We start from the raw sequence: 19,560 nt of genomic DNA on the forward strand, positions 1-19,560 counted from the left end.
TTAAATCCTTTATTTTAAAAAATATTTTGAGATAAGATCTTAGTACATTGCTCAAAATGGTCCCTAACTCCTAGGCTCAAGCAACAATGCTCCCCAGGCCAGCTGTGGATGGCCGTGGTGCTCCCCAGGCCAACTGTGGATGGCCACCTCAGAGTATAGCATGAAAACCTGTCCACCTGGCGTGGGGAGGCAGCCTGGCCACGGCAGGACACATCTTTTTAAAAGTGAAAGGAAAAGGTAAAAGTGAAAGGAAAAGGCAGACACAGAAAGGACTCACAAGTAACGCATTACTTTATTGCACCAAGATCTTGGCAATATCTGGGGGCCCCTGAAGAAGTGGAAGATATGGGGATCCCTGTACACATACAGATGCAGCCACACAAGGATGAGGGATGAAAACAGGCAGGTGAGCAAGAACGGAAACACCAGGGAGGTGCCCTCTGCACGTGGGCCTGAACCATATCTACTGTCGAGCGCAAAGTTCAAGCTGATTTGATTTGATCCAACAAAATGACCGCTCTTAGAAGAGCTTCAGTCATTTATGTCAGTACACGTCACCAAGACCTCATTCTGTCCCTGCTCCTAAGGAAGGAAAGGACTCGCCTGCACTGACAGCAACACATGCCGCCACAAGTCAGGACGGCAGACAGGGATCGTGGCTGCCCAAGAGGCAGTGGCACTCCCCCAAAGAGATTTGACAACGCATAATCTAGTGGACAAAACGAGGAACCGATCTAGAGGAGACAGATCAGTTCTGTGCTGGCAGAGCTATGACTTTTAACTAGAGAATGTCATAGGAAAAACCCAATGTGCCCAGGAAGCAGCTGCTACAGAAAGGAATGACAACACCTCATGAGAAATGACAATCCTACCCATGGAGGTGCCTGCCTCCCTCCGAGACAACGGGTGAAGCCCACACCACTCCTGGACATGATATCCACAACCCCACCCACACAGACAGATCACATTTGGCTGGCAGACTCAACCAGCAGACCCACCATGAACTACGGCTCCTCCCTTTATTTCCAAAGGGAAGGAAGCAAACAGGAAGGGAACAACCCGCATGGTACCATGACCTTACGTCCATGCCACATACGCAGCAAGTGAGGCCCTGAGCTGGCAGCTGAACAAATGCTACCCATGGAACTGACCCCAGAGGCCCAGACTGAGGAGCCAGCCCAGAACAGCCTAGGACTCTGGGGAAAAAGAGATGCACCCACGAGGAAGAAAGTTCTGGTACCTTCCATCTCCCGGGTGCTGTCTTTCCTTGCAGCTTGAGAAGACAGGAAAGGCAATTGTTTCAATTTTAAAGCACTCACAAAATTGAGCAAATGAAGCCAGTGTGTGCATATGAAGGGAACATATTGCTACTGGTAGCCACAGGCCTGGTCAAAAATAAATGTTTTATCATAAGTAGTAAAATACTGGAGAATTCATCTCTAAATACCGCCACCTTGACAGAGACCCCCAGGTTATGGCAAATGTAGAAGCTCAATGAAGTCTCCTGGACAGGGCAGCAGCCCTGAAGCAGAGGCGCTGGCACACATTTCGGGGCTCTCCCATCACCAGCGGCTGCTGCCGTCTGCAAGGTGTGGTGCTCTGTCACGAGGATGCGCTCTGGGGTTAGGGGTGGGGACAGTGCAGTCACCAGGGTTCTTCCTTGTTGCAACTGACAGTCAGTCACACAGAGGCCCCTCTGAGAGGACAGCTCCAGCTTCGGAGAGCAAAAGAGGGCTCACCAGAACAGGCACCACCACCATGCCACCATCCTGAGTGAAGGACATTACTAAGAGATGCTGGCCTCAGTCCCTTGTCTCTGACAGCCCCAGACCAGAATCGATGAGTTTTCCTGCCTAGACTCCGGGGTCCATTAGGAAGATGTCTCCATAGGCCAGGCTTTCTCTTGTGAGGTTCATCATGAAACCACCAGAGGCTCTGAGCTGAAGTGCCAGGGCTACACTGCATCATCTGTGAACAGTGGGACCAGGAACCTCCACCTGGCAGGCTCACAGTGCAGGGTAGTCTGCACAAGGCCACTCCTCAGATCCAAGTGGACAGTTCCAAGGATGTGATATGACAGCTCTGGGATGCTGTGGCAGAGGCACACTGGTTGTCCTGGTGAGAAGAGAGACCATGACAATTCTATTACATCCCCAGATCGTTCAAAAGACATAGTCAGTCATACCTACAAATAACTAGTACACACCACAGACATAAGACACATGCACCAAAAGCATATACACCAGACATGCAAGACACCACACACACCCACACCCACACACACACACCACACACACCAGAGAGAGACAGACCACACATACACATACCAGACAGAGCACAAGTATCAAATTGTCACAAGCACCATACGTACTATGATTATGCATGCCACATACATATTAGGTACACATACCATCGCACACACCAGAAGCACACAAGACAAACGCCACAGATAAATGCTGGGGGATGGTCTTGTGCACTGTTGTGGGAATCAAGTCCGACTGGGCTGCCTGCCTGCCTGCCTTGCTGTTGCATGTCGTGTTTTTAGCAGCTTCCGTGTCTGTGCTTATGATGGTCAGCTAGTCATGGTTACCGCTCTGAGAATGCACCCCTCCCTTCCTTGGGACTTTCCCTCGTGTGTGCAATCACCTCTTGAGGGATTTCATCTGCGAGTGGCATTCCTGTTTTGCTGCCTATAAAAAGACTCTGTGGATGCTGAATAAAAGCCGTCGCTCTCTTAGCATGAAGGAGCCACTGCTTTATTGTGTGTTAAATCCGCAGTCCCTCGCCCTTGACTCGGTACCGCGGTGGTGCAGGCGCCACACACTGTATATTCAGATGCAAGATCTGGTTGCATGTGGGCATTATCACTTATTTGAAAAAATTCTGGTCTCAATGTTATTTAAATTACTCCACAATTAACCTACACCCATAATCCCAGCACTCAGGAGGCAGAGGCCAGCCTGGTCTACAAAGTGAGTCTAGGACAACCAAGGCTACACAGAGAAACCTTGTCTTGAAAAACAATCAACAACAATAACAAAAAATAGTACTCCCCAATTATCTGAGGCCGGGCGTGGTGGCACAAGTCTTTAATCCCAGCACTCGGGAGGCAGAAGCAGGCAGATCGCTGTGAGTTCGAGGCCAGCCTGGTCTACAAAGGGAGTCCAGGACAGCCAAGGCTACACAGAGAAACCCTGTCTAGAAAAACAAGCAACAACGAAAGGAAAAAATAAAAGAAAAAAGAAAAAGAAAAGAAAAGGAAAAAATAAAGAAGCGGAAGAGCCAATGACTGGGCCGAGGAGGCAGGAGGTAGGACTTCCATTCCCAGTCTGGGGAGGGGAGGGAGAGGGGAGGGTGTAGGGACCAGAGGAGGAAGAGAGAAGAGAGATAGGAGGACAGAGTTACAGCAGAAGGCCAAGGTGACACTGAGATGGCAGGTGAAAGGGCAGGTGGCTGGCAGGGGTTAGAACAGATGAGTACCTGGCCAGCTACAGAGCTGAGGGCTGAATGAATCTGAGAGGGCTCTGTCACTACTTGGAGCTAGGGCGGGCATTGGAAAGGCCCCTACTAATGCCGTCATTCTACAGATAAACACACACACCACAGACCACACACACCAGAAAGTACACATGCTATATGCACGCCACACCAGATACATACACATCAGCCAACACCGAGACAGATATACAATACAGAGGTACACACCAACAGATACACACACACACCAAATATATAGACACATACCATAGATACATACAGAGCCCATCACCACACACAGCAGGCAGACACAGCCAAGCTGACCTCTAACAATCGCAGCAAGCTCAGCGGCGATGGCTGAGGCTGGTGACCTTAGCAGGATGAGTCGCAGACCAAAAGTTCCGCCTACTCTGAAGCTTCTGGAAGGCATTGAAGTTCCTCTTCTTTTCTCTCTTCAACTTTTTAATTTTCTTTTCCTACAACAAGAATGACAGTGTCACAGTTCCCAGAGAGGACTCTTCAACACACATGTGGCACGCGCCACGTACCTCAACCTGAGGGTGGTTGCCATCATCCACACTCCCATGCCTGCCCAGCAGGGAGGGAACTCAGGAGGCTGACTCCAACCTGGCCTCAGCTGCTCTGTGCATGACTGCACTGCAAACAGCAGTCAGAGCTCACACGAGCCACAGCCACCTGCTGCCCCAAGCCTACGGCCACAGCAGCCACCATACCTTCCCTCGATCAAACTCTTCATCCCAGTCGTCAACCACAGTGTGGGCCCGGGCCAATCTGCTGTCTTTGATAGCATCCTCACTGACGGCCGAAGGCTCACCATCCCAGGTCAAAACTGCACAAGACACATTCCGTCAGCACCCCTGGGTCCCAGTCACCCTGCAGACTCTCCTCAAGACTCACCTACCACCAGGGCCCATCTACTCTAAGAGGCAGTCAGAACCCTGAAAGGGAAGGACACATGACCCAAGGGTGCGACCACTGTGTGCTCCCATCCCAACGGCAAATGCCTCTGTAACCTCTCACTTCGTGCTCCAAGCCTGCCAATACTAGGAGCGCTGGTGCCCTGGCCTTCTGCACCGGGGACCAGGCGCCTGCTCAGCTGACCTGGGATTGGGCTCCCCACTTTGTCCTGCTCTTGGGCCTCAGATCTTTTGGATCTGAACAGAATCTGCCTTTGTGCCACATGTTAAAGCATATTCAGCAACTGTGTTTGAGTTTTTAGCCTGGGCAGTGTAGTGTGCCACACCTCACAGCACACCAGCACCCAACAACCCCAACAACCCAAATAAGGCAGCGCCTCAGAGCCACACCTTTTTTCCCATAAGCCGTATCAGATGAGTCTCGGAGCAACTCCTGGACCACGTCAGCTTCTTTATCTCTGTTCCAAGCAATGAGAGGCGCGTGCCCCAGGCCTGTAACCAGAGGACAGGCTAAAATCAAACCACTGAACAGTCACACATCCTGGTAACTGGTGCCAGCAGATGGGCACTTTCTAGTGGTAATCTTGCTCCACTGTCCACGTCGATTTGTGAGAAAATAAAGTAACAAACAACCAGAACACAGATCCCCTCGCTCGATCTGACACAAACCTGGGACCTTAAAGTTCCCCACAGGCCTGTGCTCTGGAGGCCTGGACTCTAGAAAGCATTGCTGGGTGCTTGTCCTCCTGGGAAGAACAGGACCACGGCCCAGAATGGCGAGCTGCATGGGTCCTAGACTACAGCTCTGTCTGCCAGAGCTCTTGGGTTACGTTCTCTTGCCACCATACCTTAGGCGTCTGTGGCTACTGCTCCTAGTGGCCTGCAATAAGGAACAGTAAGCTGTCACCTCTGTGGCTGTTAGCAGGAGTCCTTACCCAAGCATTCACTGGAAAGATGGCCGTTCACACTCAGCTCAGGGCCTGGGGTGAGGCTGGGCCTCGGGCTCCTCTGGCTCTCTGGGTGCTCGTTTTCTTCCTCCTCCTGCTGTGACTCGTGCTTTCTTTTTCTTCTTTTCTTCTTCCTCTGCAACTCTGTTCTGGCCTCAGGCTCACAGTGGTTTGTAGGGGAGCAGCTGAGGGGAGCCAGGGAGGGGCCAGTCAGCCTTCCAGACACACTGCAGGCAAGAGTGTGCTCCCCGAGGCATGACAGCTCCACCACACAAGACTGTGAGATAGCTCAGCTATTAAAGGCACTTGGTACCAAGCCTGCTGAGCTGACTTTGATCTCCCTCAAGTTGTCCACTACACATATTCCCTGGTGTGCAAGCATGCTCACATGCACACACACACACATGTAACAAATGAACCTCCATAGTGGAGGGAGGGAATTAATGACTATAAATTGTCTTCTGACCTCCACACACGTGCACATACATGTGTACACACACACACACACACACACACACACACACACACACACACACACACACACACACAAAGGAAAAAAACAAAACAAAACAAAACCAAAAACGGAAACACTTAGAAAAAAAGCAGGGCTGGCTGTTCTTCCAGAGGACCCTGGTTCAATTCCCAGCATCCACGTGGAGGCTCACAACCATTTGTAACTCCGGTTCCAGGGGATCAGACACCCTCACACCAATGTATAGAAGACAAATAAACAAATAAAAACCAGAGCTCCACCTCAACGTTCCTGAGGACCGTTTACAGTGCTGTGTGATGGTGAGTCCTTCCACACTGAGCTGAGGAGTTGGCTGTGCTGTGTGACACTTGTCCATGGTGACACACTCAGCACAACACCAAAGATACTAACTCCTTGGTCCCTCGTGCTCTATGCAGTGCAGGTACACTGTACACATATGCTGCTGCAACCTTACCTAACCACACAGCCTGTCCTAGGCCCCGTGTCCTCAGCCTTTCTTATGCTGTGATGGAAACTGGCACCCACTGACACGGGGCCACTGCACAGGTCCAGGCCAGCACTAAATGAGCCCACACCACTTGGGAAGGCACGGCACATCCAGCCACGTTCTTACCTGCGCTCCAGCAGGCCCTGGGACTGGGTGGCTTCCTGGCTGAGTCCTTCTGATCTTTTCCTCTTCCTCCTTTTCCTGCTGCTCACGAGGTGACTGTCCAGGACGTGACTCACTTGATGGCCATTTATCTGGGGCTCTGTACCCTCTTCCTTCCAGCCCCTGGGACTCCAAGGCTGGCCCTGAGACTGGCTTTCCTGCTGGGGAGCTGTGGCAGCCACTTCCTCCAGGTACTTCTTCTTTTTTCTCTTCCTGCGTGCTGCTGCAGGTGTGTCCCCGAGGCACTGTGGGAGGCGTGTATCTATGGCCAGTCTCTGGGGATCTCCATCGGGGGTCTTTTTCCTCTTCCTGGGGGGACTGTGCGGGGCCTCACTGACCTCTGGCAGCCGGCATAACTGGGGCGTGAAGTGTCCGTTGACCTTTGGCGGGGGTGTCCAGGCAGAGGAGCAGCAGCTCTGTGGCTCTGGTGTCCCTAAGGGCTTGGCGCTACTACTGGACAGTGATGCAGAGTGGGGGTTGACAGGATGCTTCAGGAGGGCAGATGGCCGGGGAGCAGGTGTGACAGCCCTGTGACAGTGGGCACAGGGAAAGTCGTCATTCTTCCGCTGACCTCACCTACCTCCCCTCACACCTTAGAGTGTGGTGGGAAGCTGGGCTAGAGACAAGGCATATGTGGCTCTGGCTGGACCAGAGCTCACTACGCAGACCAAACTAGCCTGGAACTCAGAGAGATCTGTTTGCTTCTGCTTCCAAGTGCAGGGATTAAAGGTGAGTGCCACCATTCCTGGCTCACCATAGAATTTTTTTTGTTTTGTTTTTTGAGACAGGGCTTCTCTGTGTAGCCTTGGCTTTGTAGACCAGGCTGGTCTTGAACTTACAAAGTTCCACCTGCCTCTGTCTCCCTGAGTGCTGGGATTAGTATGCCACCACACTTGGCTCACCATGGAATTTTAAAAGTTACTTTGTCTCTGTAATTCTTAGACACACAAGCACAAATTCCAACACCCCTCCCCCCAGACAGGGTTTCTTTGTGTGGTCCTGGATGGCTTGGCCTTGCTCTGTGGACCAGGTCTCGAACTTACAGAGATCAGCCTCCCAAGTGCTGGGATTAAAGGTATGTGCCACCACTACCTGGCTGTTTTTTGTTTGTTTGTTTTAAATTCATTTATGTATGAGTGCATTGGATCCCTTTTTTACAGGTGGTCATATGAGACCACCATGCATTGCTGGGAATGGACTTCTGGAAGAGCAGATAGTGCTCTTAACCAAGGAGCCATCTCACCAGCTCCAAATTCCAACCTAAAAATCAGAGTTAATAAAAGCAATACATTTTTGTTTCTTGTTACAGGCACTTAAAATTTTTTTTGTAGTGCTGAAAATTGAACCAAAAACCTTGGTCACTCCAAGGAAGCACGGTGCCACTGGGCTACACTCAGCACAGATCTGAGGATGTTTTTTATCCAGACATTGTGGCACACGCCTGCAATCTTAGTACTTGAGAGGCGGAGGCAAGACAATCAGGCATTCCAGGCCAGCCTTAACTTAGTGAGCTGAAGACCAGCCTGAGCTACATGTCAGCCTGTCTTAAAACATGTTTAACACACACAAAGCCCGTGTTCATCCCTGGCACTACATAGAAATGAGTGTGGTGGCACTTGCTTGTGACCCCAGAAGTAGGAAATAGAGGCTAGAGGGTCAGAAGGTCAAGGTCATCCTCGAATGTGCATCAAATTTGAGTCCTGCCTGGGCTACAATTGAGCAAACCCAGCCAGGGCTACAAAGGCAAGGCCGTGTCTCAGAACCAACAACCCCTCCTTCAAAACCAGGTAAACAGTAATAAACAACAAAACCAAAAGCAAAACAAAGCAACCAAGTCCTAATGTCCTAATGTTTCAATTTTTCAACTTGAATGTGCTAAGAAGTGAAATATCATTAAGCAAAAGTAAAACAGCACAAAACAAAACAACACCCAGATTTATCTTCTACTCTCCAGAACCACAGTGTCCCCATGGGGGCCAAACACACAGGAACAGTAAAACAGGCCAAGCATCATCCTTGGGTGTGGGGGTGCAGACTGGGTACCCAACTTCACAGAGGCAAATACTGTAAGAGGAACATGTCTGTGTGGTCACCTCAAAGGTTTAGCAAATTCATGGAGACTGTCCTTGCCATCATCCAAACCAGAACAGACTAGCCACGCCACCTGTACTAGTGTCCCTCTAAAGCAGTGTCTGCTGGAGCTTTAAAAAGATTTACAGTAGCCAGGCATGGTGGCACACACCTTGAATCCCAGCACTCCAGGAGCTCTGTGAGTTGAGTTCACGGCCAGCCTGATCTACAAAGTTCCAGGACAGGCAGGGCTGTTAACACAGAAAAACCACGAAGCAAAACAAAGCAAAACCCCAAAACCACGTCCACACTGGGGCTGGAAAGATGAGCCCAGCTTCCAGCCCCACACGGTGGCTCCATGCACCTGTAACTCCAGCTCTCCTCTTCTGACCTCTGTGGGCACCAGGCACACATGGTGTACAGAGTACATGAAGGCAGAATGCACACACACACACAGATCTCAGAACTATTAGGACACACTAGTTAGTTTATGCCAAGTGTGGTGGTGCAGAGCTCTAACCCCAGGACTCAGGAGGCAGAGGGAGGAGGATCTCTGAGTCGGAGGCCAACTGAACCTGTAAGACCCTGTCTCGATGAAAAGCATGACAAGGAAATGAACAACTCCCCGCAGTGGCTCAACACTGGGGAACCTGACATTTAAGGACAACCCACAACGCCATGCTAGAGACAGGGTGTCCGCTCATACTAGCTGTGGGCAGCAACAGAGACTCGCCTTCCCAGCAACTGGAGACTGGAGCAGTGCCAGCCAGAGCCTTCCTCACTCCTGCCTTCTCTTGGCTCTTATATCCCAGTTGCCACGGCACTCGGGTCCCCGAGGACCCAGATGATCGTGGATCAGAGTCTTCCCATCTGAGCACTCAGCACTCCTAAGGCACACAGCACCATGGGTTCTAGCACGTCCCCGGGGCAGGCGGGAAGTCCACGGATGAGATTAAAGGGCCCTGAAGAATCCTATAGCACTTGAGAACCAGGGGCTGAGGGATGGCCCTGGCAGAAAAGATGTCCCTGCAGGGGACCTCAGGGTCACGGGGAGTCTGACTTCCTGGGGCGCTACAAGCCAGGACAATGCACAGCACTCCAGGTTACAAGGTGCTGCGGCAGGCAGGCAAAAATGCAAGACTTGCAACTATGAAGACTAAACCAACTCTGACCAGCTGAGGCTCTTTTACCAGACAGGGGTGGACAAGAAGGGCCTCTGTCGTCGACGACCCATGGCTCTTCACCAGCCACGCACATGTAACCACAGCAGGAAAGGAACCGGCGCCCAGGGGCCTGTGCCACGCTCACCTGGTTTTACTGACAGGCCCAGTGGAGGCAACGACGGGGTGGGTGGCTTTCATGGGATAGGTGAGGTCGGAGAATGCTGAGGGGGGAGGTGAGCGGATGTCATTGCCGGTCGCCCTCCTCAGGGTGCTGGCCTGCAGTTATTGACATAAATAAAAACTTGGTGGTCTAAAAAAGGTTTCCGTGAGTGAAGAGGGAAAATAAAATTGAAGAATAAATAAAAATAAAAGAGCCCAGAAAGATGAATGAAGGGACAGAATAAAAAAAAGGGGGTGGAGTGGGGGTAGAAAGGGGATGGCAGAAGAAGAACCAGAGAGTGTTGTTGGTTAGAAATAAAAAGGAAAAAGGAAGGGCATTCAACAAGCACCCTGCACAGTTCCCTTGGACCCCGCCCTGCACACCTGAGCTGGGTGGGCAGCTCCTCCCGGCCTCCCTGCACCCTGCACCCCTCCTCCAGCAGGGCCCCTGCTCTCTGCACTCTGAGCAACCTGTGGCCCACTCTTTGTGACTCAACTAGACACTCCGTCTATAGACAACTGGTTAGCCCTCTTAGCCTAGACCACCAGCAACCTGAGGTGCTGAATAACTGGGGTCTCCTCAAAACCGTCTCTACCTTAAAATGCCCTTTCTCAACTTACAAATTGCTGGGAACACCAATAGGCCCTCTGGTCTGAAGGCACGAAGGAGGCCACCGTCCTTCATGGTTTCCTACCCTCCTATCTTCCTAGCTCCAGTCCCAGGGCACTTCCAGAGAGGAGACCCCCACAGACCCACCTTCTTGGCCGACAGAGCCAGTTTTTTGGCTGGTGGAGGAGACATGAGGCTTGTGGGCTCAGTGGTGGTACTGCTCAGGGCAGGGGACTTCAGCTTCACCATCCTGGGATCTACTCCGTTCAACAGCGCTTTGGAATGGCCAGAGGTGGGACGGTTTGTTTCCTGAGAGTCACAGAAATGTGCAGCTCTGTCCTCTGGGGTCTGTGGGGCCTTGGCAGCATCACTGCTGGCAGAGTGCTCGGGGCTCGAGCTGCTTGAAGCCCCCTTCTCCAGGTCCGCACCATTGTCTTCCCCCTTCGGCCTGTGCCCATTAACAATGGCTTTGGCCAGGAGCTTTGGTGAGGTAGAGAAGATGGTGTCCCTGCTTGCCCAGGAGCCCGGCCGCTGGTTCCTGGATTCGATGGTCCCAGGAGAGCCCTGAGAAGCGGTTGGGGACGCGGTGAGGGACTGTGGAGGGGCTGGCTTCTTCACCTTCTTTCCAGGCTCGTCCAGAATGGTGGGCATGTGTGTGGGTGTTGGGGTGGGTCTTGGGGAAGGGGAGCCAGCAGGCGCCTTTGCAGGGACACACCCATTCTGCAACTTCAGACCAGCCACAGAGCCGTTCCTAGCCACAGGCATTCCAACCTCCTCAGCGGCCTGCAGCTTTTTCACCACCGCAGAGTCCTGTCGCTAAAGAAGAGCAGGACAGAAAGTCATCAGAGTCCAGAGGAGCATGGCTAAGGCCAGCAGGCTCTCCCACCACGGGCACCTGGGAGCTGACTGGGCACTGGCTAATGGGGAAGACGTTTGGTGCTTCAGGGCTTGTACACAAAACTGGCTGCACTTCACGACTGTCTTCACTATGACAGTAACAGGGTCTCACCAAGACTTGAGAGAAGGCACAGAGAGAGAACTGAACAAAGCCCCTTCGTGGAAACACTGTCCCTAACAAGGTCTCTCCACACCTGTCTCATCATCCTGTCACAACCCTCCACAAAGGGGATGCTCTTAAAGCCTTTAGTGTCTCAATGGCACTGTGTATCTCTTAATGGCTTACATAAGCTTGCTTTTTTTTTTTTTTTTTTTTTTTTTTTGGTTTTTCAAGACAGGGTTTCTCTATGTTATCTTGGCTGCCCTGAACTTTATAGGCCAGGCTGGCCTGGAACTCACAGTAATCCGTGTGCCACCATACCTGGCCAAAACCAAACATTTTTAAAGAGGGAGCCATTAGCTAGGCTCAGTGGTGCATGCCTGTAATCCCAGCATTCAGAAGGCAGAGGCAGGTGGATCTCTGAGTTTGAGGAGTCCAGGACAGTCAAAACTACACAAGAGAAACCCTATCTTCAAAAACCAAACCGTCTCCCCAGCAGCCATGTAAATCACTGGAAGGGGCCCTGCCCTGTGCAGAACTCTCCAAGTCAACACCTACTTTTTGTTTGTTTGTTTGTTTTGTTTTTTTGAGACAGGGTCTCTCTGTGTTAGCCTTGGCTGTCCTGGACTCGCTTTGAAGACCAGACTGGCCTCGAACTCATAGCGATCCACCTGCCTCTGCCTCCCTGAGTGCTGGGATTAAAGGCGAGCACTACCACACCCGGCCCAACACCTGCTTTTTGATACACATTTACTCCATGAACTAAAAATCCCTGCCCCTCTAGTATCCTAAAACCAAGGCCATAATGAAAACAATCCACTTGTCTGTAAACCTTTCATGCTGGCCACCCTGATTGAGCACCTGCATTTCCCACCCCAGTTACCACAGCCCTTGTAGCTCACGCAAGGCTATACATAATCAGTACTTTAAAAAAAAAATGCTGTATTTTCTGTACTTAGCAGCCATGTTAAACATTTATTAAAAATGGGATTCTGGGCTAAGGATTACCTTGCCAACTTCAACTCATGTGGACAAAGTCAAATTCCGCTGTACTGGCAACATATGTCTGTCTAATTTCCAAGCACTGCCACGGCAGAGCCCTGGGTCGTCTCCGCCCTTCACGGTGACCATGGAGTGAGTGTGGTCTTTGTATGCCAAACACGGGCAGAGTTAGAACCTAAGCCTCACAAGCTCAGCACACAACCACTGAACAACACCTCTCCCAGTTCCTATCACGATCATTTAAAAAATTTTTTACTTTAAAAAATTCTTTCTAGACAATGTTTCTTTGTATAGCCCTTTCTCAGCGGTTGGGTGGGGTGGGGTGAATCCAGAAGTCCACAGGTGACTTTACTGCTGTATGTGTATATGGGTGTATGTGTTTGCATACATATACATGTATAGGGTTTCTACTCTGAATCATTTGCACAAACTGCAGACATTGCATCCTTTTACTCACAGCTTTGTCTGTGTCTAGCACCAAAAACTGTAAAGCAAGGCCATGGGTCAAACCAGGACCCCAGCTTTAATGACATGTCTCCCTGGAAGTGTTCCTGCCTTCACCCTTCCAAGCGTGTCCAGCACTCCTGCGCAGCAGCTGAGCCCTGGGCACCCACAGCCTCATCTTCCCTTCCCAAGGTGGCTGATAACCAACTTAAGAAATGTGATGGTTGGTATTGTGTCCCAGCCTACAAGCTCCTGTAGTGGATGTGCACATGCTTCTGTTTTGATCCAAGTGTGGGATAGGTAGTGGATGTGCACATGCTTCTGTTTTGATCCAAGTGTGGGACATGGAACAGACTTGTGAGAGAGCAGGTGTTTATCCCCTTAGAAGCTGAACCTCCTCATGGGGGCTTGGCTTTTGCCAGCTGAAAAACATCCTAGAATAGACTCTGGACTCCAAGGGGCGGGGCTTCTTGGGTCTTGGTATTGCTTGGCTGTTCATTACTCCACTCCACTTCGAGAAGCTCTAGAGAACTCTTCGGCGCTCCAGGTTCCCACTGCTGTTCTAGGTTCCAGCAGCAACTTAGGTGGAACTGCTGGTCTGCTGAAATCCTGCCAACTACACCAGGGGAATTACTCGCAGGAACTGAATTCAACAAGGTCTACTTCTTCTGTTCCCATTAACCTCTTTTCTCTCCCATTTAGGGTAGGTGGGTTGGAAGGGAAGTATATACATTAAAGAACCCCTAATAAAGTAAGTTCAGAAAAAGTGAAGCCTACAAGTTCCCCCAATATGGCAAGACCCCTAGAGGAGACCCCTGGAACTCTGAAATGCTCAAAGCAGACACTGGAAGGGTGGCTAGGCCAGCTCTTCCACTTACACAGTACCTTTGCCATCAGCGGGGAGGAAACGACCCCATTGCCAGGGCTCTTCTTGGGGGGATCTGGAATGACACTGGGACGGCCAGGAAGAGTGGAGCCCACCCTGGAGACAGGGCCCTCAGGACTTTTCTTAGAGCTTGGAATCCTGCAGAGGAAAGAAAGGAGTCAGGGGAGTTCCGCACTTAAGCCAAAAATGCGATGCAAGCAAACTGGGAGTAACAGAAAGCCAGGGCTGCCTGTTTCTGCACGAGCATCTCAGACCTGCCCTGAGCCGCTGCATCCTGAGCGCTGGGGAAGCCTGGGGCATCTGCATGTGATGACGCAGAGCCCCTCAGCGCACCCTCAAGGAGCAAGCAAGCCAGAGAATGCCAAGATCTACCACCCAGACTCAGCACGGTGGCACCAAGTGACAAGACTGCCTTAGGAACAGACAATCTCTGTTGGTGGCTTCCTAAGATCTGCTGTGTGTGCCCATCCACTCAATGTAAGATGGGTCACTTCACCAGAGGAAAGCTTTGTCACAAAGCCAAAGACCTCACTAAGGCAACAGTATAGGTGACAGCTGCCTAGGCACTGCTGCAGGCAGGCAGAGGTCCTTCCCAGAGGACAGCTCCTTACATATGCTCAAGTCTTTCCCCTCCAGCAAATTTGCAGCTTACAGATAGGACAGGGCTTCGGACAACCCCTGGCTCAGGCAGAACATGGTTTCTCTAGGGCACGGACAACTCTAGGAGGGTGGAGGTTCCTTACCGCAGGTAGAAGAGCACGTAGGCCTGCTGGTTCAGAACCACCTTGGCATTGCTGGAATGGACCAAGGAGTCATTCATCTGGTACCACTGTCCATTGCTGGCCTGAGAGGGAGATGTTATAGGAAACAGCAGTCAGCAGATGGACCACAGCCACGCTTTTCTATTTGACACAGGCTCATTATGTATTTGCAGCTGGGCTCAAACTCTCAATTCCAGAATACTGGACTTACAAGGCACGGCTTACCATGCCCACTAGTGGGCCATTAAAAAAAAAAACAACTTTAAAAATTTACATTTATTTATTTACTTATGGGGGGTGGGGGTGTGCATGTGCATGTGCCACAGTGCAAGTGTGGAGCTCAAAGGACAACCTGCAGGAGTCAGCTCTGCTCTTCCATCTTGTGTACCAGGAAGGAACTCAGCGGGTGAGGCTTGCCAGTGACCACTTTCACCTCAGTGAGGCATTTAGCTGGCCCCAGAAGCACGGTGTAAAAGACATCTTTTCTACCCATTTATGGAAAGGATCAAAGCACAAACTTAGAGCACTGCTGTTCCTCAGGGAAAAAGTGTGCAATGGCATCATTTAAACTTTAGGGCACTGCCCACTCGCCCCAGAAGGCAGCACAAGCTCACATGCATCCACAGCTGAGCTCAGCAGCCAGGGCAACGCTCACCTTCACATAGCAGTAGTAGTGCCCAGCGTGGCAGCTGTAGCCTGAGTGCACCAGGACAGCATAGAGCCCATACATGACAGGGTCACCGTTGCTTTGTGACATGTAGGGACGGATGTTCAGGAACTCAGGATAGCCAACGTCCTGTTTAAAAAAGGAAAGGCAAATAGCACTCAGGAGAATGAGGGTCAGTCTCTGTTTACATCCCCTACCCTTAAAAAGGTTTGCTTTGATCAATCTTCATGATGCGCCCTAGGCAAGACTCCAACTCACGAGGGTCCCTGTTCAGCCAAGTAGCCCAGGCTGGCTGCAAACTCACTCCATAGCCCATGCTGGCTATGAACTTAAGGTAACCCTTTCATCTCCATCTCCCAGGTACTGGGAGTACAGGCATGTGTTGCCAGACCCAGCTTGTTAAGAGCTTTTATAAAGACCCTGCCATTGTGGCTTTGACAGGTGTTGCCCCCAAGGGTATAAGAGGCTCTACGAACAAAACTCAAGGCTCCATGAAACAGAAGCTAGGAAAATCCTGTGCTGGACACAGAAGCCCCTGGGAAGAGGGCATCTCAATTAAAAACTGCCTCCATCAGCCTGCCCTTCATTAATTATTGATGTGACAGGGCTCAGCCCAAGGGGGTGCCACCCCTGGGTTGGCGGTCCTGAGGTATCTTAGGAGAGCAGGCTGAGCAAGGCACAAGGAGCAAGGCCATTAGTGAGTAGCACCCCCTCATGAGTCCTATCCTAACTTTCCTGGATGCGCCTATGACTTACAAGGTGAATAAACCCTTTCCTCCCAGGTTGCTTTTGGTCAGTTATGTCACTTAATCTTCACCTCACCTCTTTTTTTCTTTTATGGTTTCTTTTTGTTTTTTGAGACAGGATTGCTCTGAGTAGCCCTGGCTGTTCTGGAACTCACTCCAGACCAGGCTGGCCTCAAACTCACAGAGACTCACTTGCCTCTGCCTCCCAAGTGCTGAGACTAAAGGGGCACACTACCACTGCCCAGATTTTTCTTCTTTTTTTAAAAATAATTTATTTTCATTTTTTATGCACATTGCCTGCATCAATGTTTGTATAAGGGTATCAGATTCCCTGGAACAGCTACAGATAGTTGTGAGCTGCCATGTGAGTGCTGATAATTGAACCCAGGTCCTCTGGAAGAGCAGGCAGTGCTCTTAACTGCTGAGTAATCTCTCCAGCCCTCACCTCACTTATTCTTAAGTAAATCCCAAGAATAGGTAGGCAGAGGCTAGAGGAATACCAGTAAGAATGCATTATATGTGGGATTAGAAAGATGGTTAAGAGTATTTGCTGCTCTACCAGAAGACCTGCGGTTCAGTTCCCAGAACTCACAACCACCTAAAACATCCCCATCAGGGGACAATGGCCTCTTCTGGTCTTCACAGGTACTGGCAAACACATGGCCCATACTCACAGAGATACACAAACAAGAAAATTAAAAATGGAAGTATGGCTGGGCACGGTGGCATACACTTTCAACCCCAGCACTCAGGAGGCAGAGGTAGGCTGATCTCTGAGTTCAAGGCCAGCTTGGCCTATAAAGCAAGTTCCAGAACATCCAAGGCTGCACAGAGACCCTGTCTCAACAATAACCAAAAAGTTTGTCTAAGCTGAGGCTGGCGAGATGACTCAGCAGTTAAGAGCACTGGCTGCTACTGCAGAGGACCCAGGGTCCGTTCTCAGCACCTCCTGTAACTCCAGTTGCAGGGGATCTGAAGGCACCAGGTTTAGAAGCGATGCACAGATAAACATGCACAACACTTATACACATAAAATAAAATAAAAAGGAAGAAACAAAACAAAACGCAAAATCCCTTGTGATGAGCAGTCAAGCCTCTCAACAGGTGGGGTGCACTCACCTTGGTGATTTTGCCCCCACTGAAGTTGGCAAAGCGTTTGAGGGACAGAGTTAGGACATTGGATGTTCTATGGATGGTGAAGCGCTTGCTGGCTGGAACCTTCTTCTTACACCTACAGGAGCGAATGGACAGCTATTGGTACACTGTGCAGCATGGTGTCCTGCAGCGTTAACAACTGCAGCAATGGGCACCTAAAACCAAACTCCACAAACTCCAAAATAAAGCAAACACCTGAAGCGAGCGAAGACTGGAGATCATCCCAAAGCAAATGACTCCCTCAGCCAGGAGCATAAGTGACAGGTGCGGAAGACTGACTCTGGGTAACACAGGGAAGAGGTGGCCACACAGGAAACAGAAGTGCACAGAGCCACATGAGAAATGGGCAGGAAACTGAGACAAAAGACACCCTCCTCCCAAGGCAGGGGGAAGCAAATTTAAAGAGGGATAAAAACAGCAAAAGCCCAATGTCCTCGTGGTAGGGCACAACTGTAATCCGGCACTCGGGGAGGCAGAGGCAGGTGATCTCTGTGAGTTCGAGGTCATCCTGGTTTACAGAGTGAGACCAGCACAGCCAAGACTACACAGAGAAATCGAAAACCAAACCCAAAACCAAACCCAAAAAACCCAAACCCAACAGTGCCTGACAGGAGAACCCTGAAAAGCAGAGTGGCGGGACTCTTGTAGCGTAGCTTTAAAATGACGTCCACGCCAGCATGTGCCTCAAAAGGACAACTGTGTGCTGAGACAGAAAGATGACCTGACCCCTAGAAGCAGGAGCTGAAGACAAGACAGGTCTCACTTGCGATAAGACAGCAGTGGGGAGGGTGCTCACTGTGTCCTCTGACGGGTTCTACGAGTCAGATCAGACCCTTGTCTGTCTAAGTCTCCACCCCAGACCACAAGGTAAACAACCCAGTTGTTCAACATTTGAGCCCTCGTCACAAGGGCAGGTGCTGGGGGAAATGTGAGCAGGGGTCCTCCTGAGGGAGGCCACTGTGTTGCCAGCAGAGGACACTTACTTAGCACACATATAGGCATTCTCTCCACTGAGGACATCTGGTTTCACAAAGAGTTCCAGGGCGCGCACGATGTTGGCCGCTTGCTGAGGAGGAAAAGAACCTAGTGAGCAGCAGAGCGAGCCTGACCTGAGGAGCCGGGATTTAAGGTCTTCTCAGGCTGAGGCAGCACATAAGATGACACTTGGCCTGCTAACCCAGCCCCCGCCCACCAAGGAGCAGGGAGCAGATGCAGCCTTCTCTAGAGGGGACAGGTGACAGCCATGTGAGGTCCTCGCCATGAGTCAGGCACTTTCATTGTGACGACAACTGGGTTAGCTCAGAAACTCAAGGTCCCAGCAAAGGCAAGGGCAAGCCGACAGCCGAGGAGAATGACAGGAGCTGCTCTAAGCCTCCTCCCGCGCCACCCCTGCCTGCGACATCCTCTCCATCCCCAGGGTGAGGCACTGTCACTGTTGGTGCATTGAAAATGAAACTCAGTTTTACTTTTTCTAACTAAAAAGAATCTGCATAGGACCGAGGCCAGACAAATGCAAATGCTGGTTTCTCTGTCGTGTACAGCAGGCATCGATGCAGCAAACAGGCTGCAGGAGAGCTGAGCAGCCCTTCCACGTCCATTCTGACTCACGCCTTCCCTATGGCCCGATGGCCCCCTCTCTTGCCGCCCACAGGAACACAGATGCACCCAGGCATACCCGAATCTCCAGTGCTATGTCCAAGTAGGGATCATATGTGTCCGAGACGCTCTTGCACACAGAGCACTTCACTGCAACAGAACAGAGGAGGGGGCAGCTGTGACCCCTGAGGCACCACCCAGGTCCAGGACCTAGAACCACACAGGTCTAGAACATTTAACTCTGCTCTCATCAAAGATGACTGGCCCATCAACTGGAGACAGATAATGGTCATGTCATGTTGTGTTATCAGACCTGGCCTGCCTGACTGGACACTGCCACAGGGAAAGCCTTCCTCAGCAGGAGAACACAGGCCTCATCCCAAGGGCCAAGGAGCTCTAAAGAAGAGCTCCATCACCACTTCACACACTGTGCTTCTCCAGCCCCCTCAGGCGACAGTCCTGTACAGCTGGCAAGGGAGGCCAGGTAGAAAGACAAGGCCTGTGACCACCAGCTCCCACCATGCGCTCAAGTTCTCACGGCTAGGGGCATGCCTGTATATCTGAGAATGCTGAGAACTTCCTGGCCCAATGTGCAGATCTGCTTAGGCAGGGTGGAGACTACATCTCCTGCTTACCCCGGGATCTGAGATAGCCTCCGAAGATCTGATGCACCAGGGTAGTAGCCTGTGTCTGCCGGTCTAACCTGAAAGGAAGCCACAGCCATGGAAAGGATGGCACAGCACAGGACGCTACACACAGCCAACATCCCCATCTAAGCCCCCAGGAGTTTCCTGAGCTCC

General features: G+C 51.1%; 1 protein-coding gene across 2 annotated transcripts in view; it reads right to left on the reverse strand.

Moving 5' to 3' along the window:
* Positions 1–273: 273 nt before the first annotated feature.
* USP36 (ubiquitin specific peptidase 36) overlaps positions 274–19,560 on the reverse strand; it is a 33,323-nt gene continuing 14,036 nt past the window's right edge. For both annotated transcript variants that reach the window (XM_084749232.1, XM_084749233.1), the window contains exons 7-21: positions 19,396–19,463; positions 18,840–18,910; positions 18,148–18,230; positions 17,129–17,240; positions 15,252–15,392; positions 14,579–14,679; positions 13,835–13,973; positions 10,654–11,322; positions 9,883–10,013; positions 6,469–7,032; positions 5,351–5,547; positions 4,806–4,907; positions 4,212–4,327; positions 3,802–3,953; positions 274–2,115 (exon numbers count right to left, since the gene is read on the reverse strand). In XM_084749232.1, coding sequence (XP_084605358.1) covers positions 3,822–3,953; positions 4,212–4,327; positions 4,806–4,907; positions 5,351–5,547; positions 6,469–7,032; positions 9,883–10,013; positions 10,654–11,322; positions 13,835–13,973; positions 14,579–14,679; positions 15,252–15,392; positions 17,129–17,240; positions 18,148–18,230; positions 18,840–18,910; positions 19,396–19,463 — 2,626 coding nt within the window. In that variant the 3' untranslated portion in view covers positions 274–2,115; positions 3,802–3,821. The remainder of the gene's footprint in view (positions 2,116–3,801; positions 3,954–4,211; positions 4,328–4,805; positions 4,908–5,350; positions 5,548–6,468; positions 7,033–9,882; positions 10,014–10,653; positions 11,323–13,834; positions 13,974–14,578; positions 14,680–15,251; positions 15,393–17,128; positions 17,241–18,147; positions 18,231–18,839; positions 18,911–19,395; positions 19,464–19,560) is intronic.

Source organism: Acomys minous (assembly GCF_964271855.1).
Source record: "Acomys minous genome assembly, chromosome: 12".
Taxonomy (NCBI): domain Eukaryota; kingdom Metazoa; phylum Chordata; class Mammalia; order Rodentia; family Muridae; genus Acomys; species Acomys minous.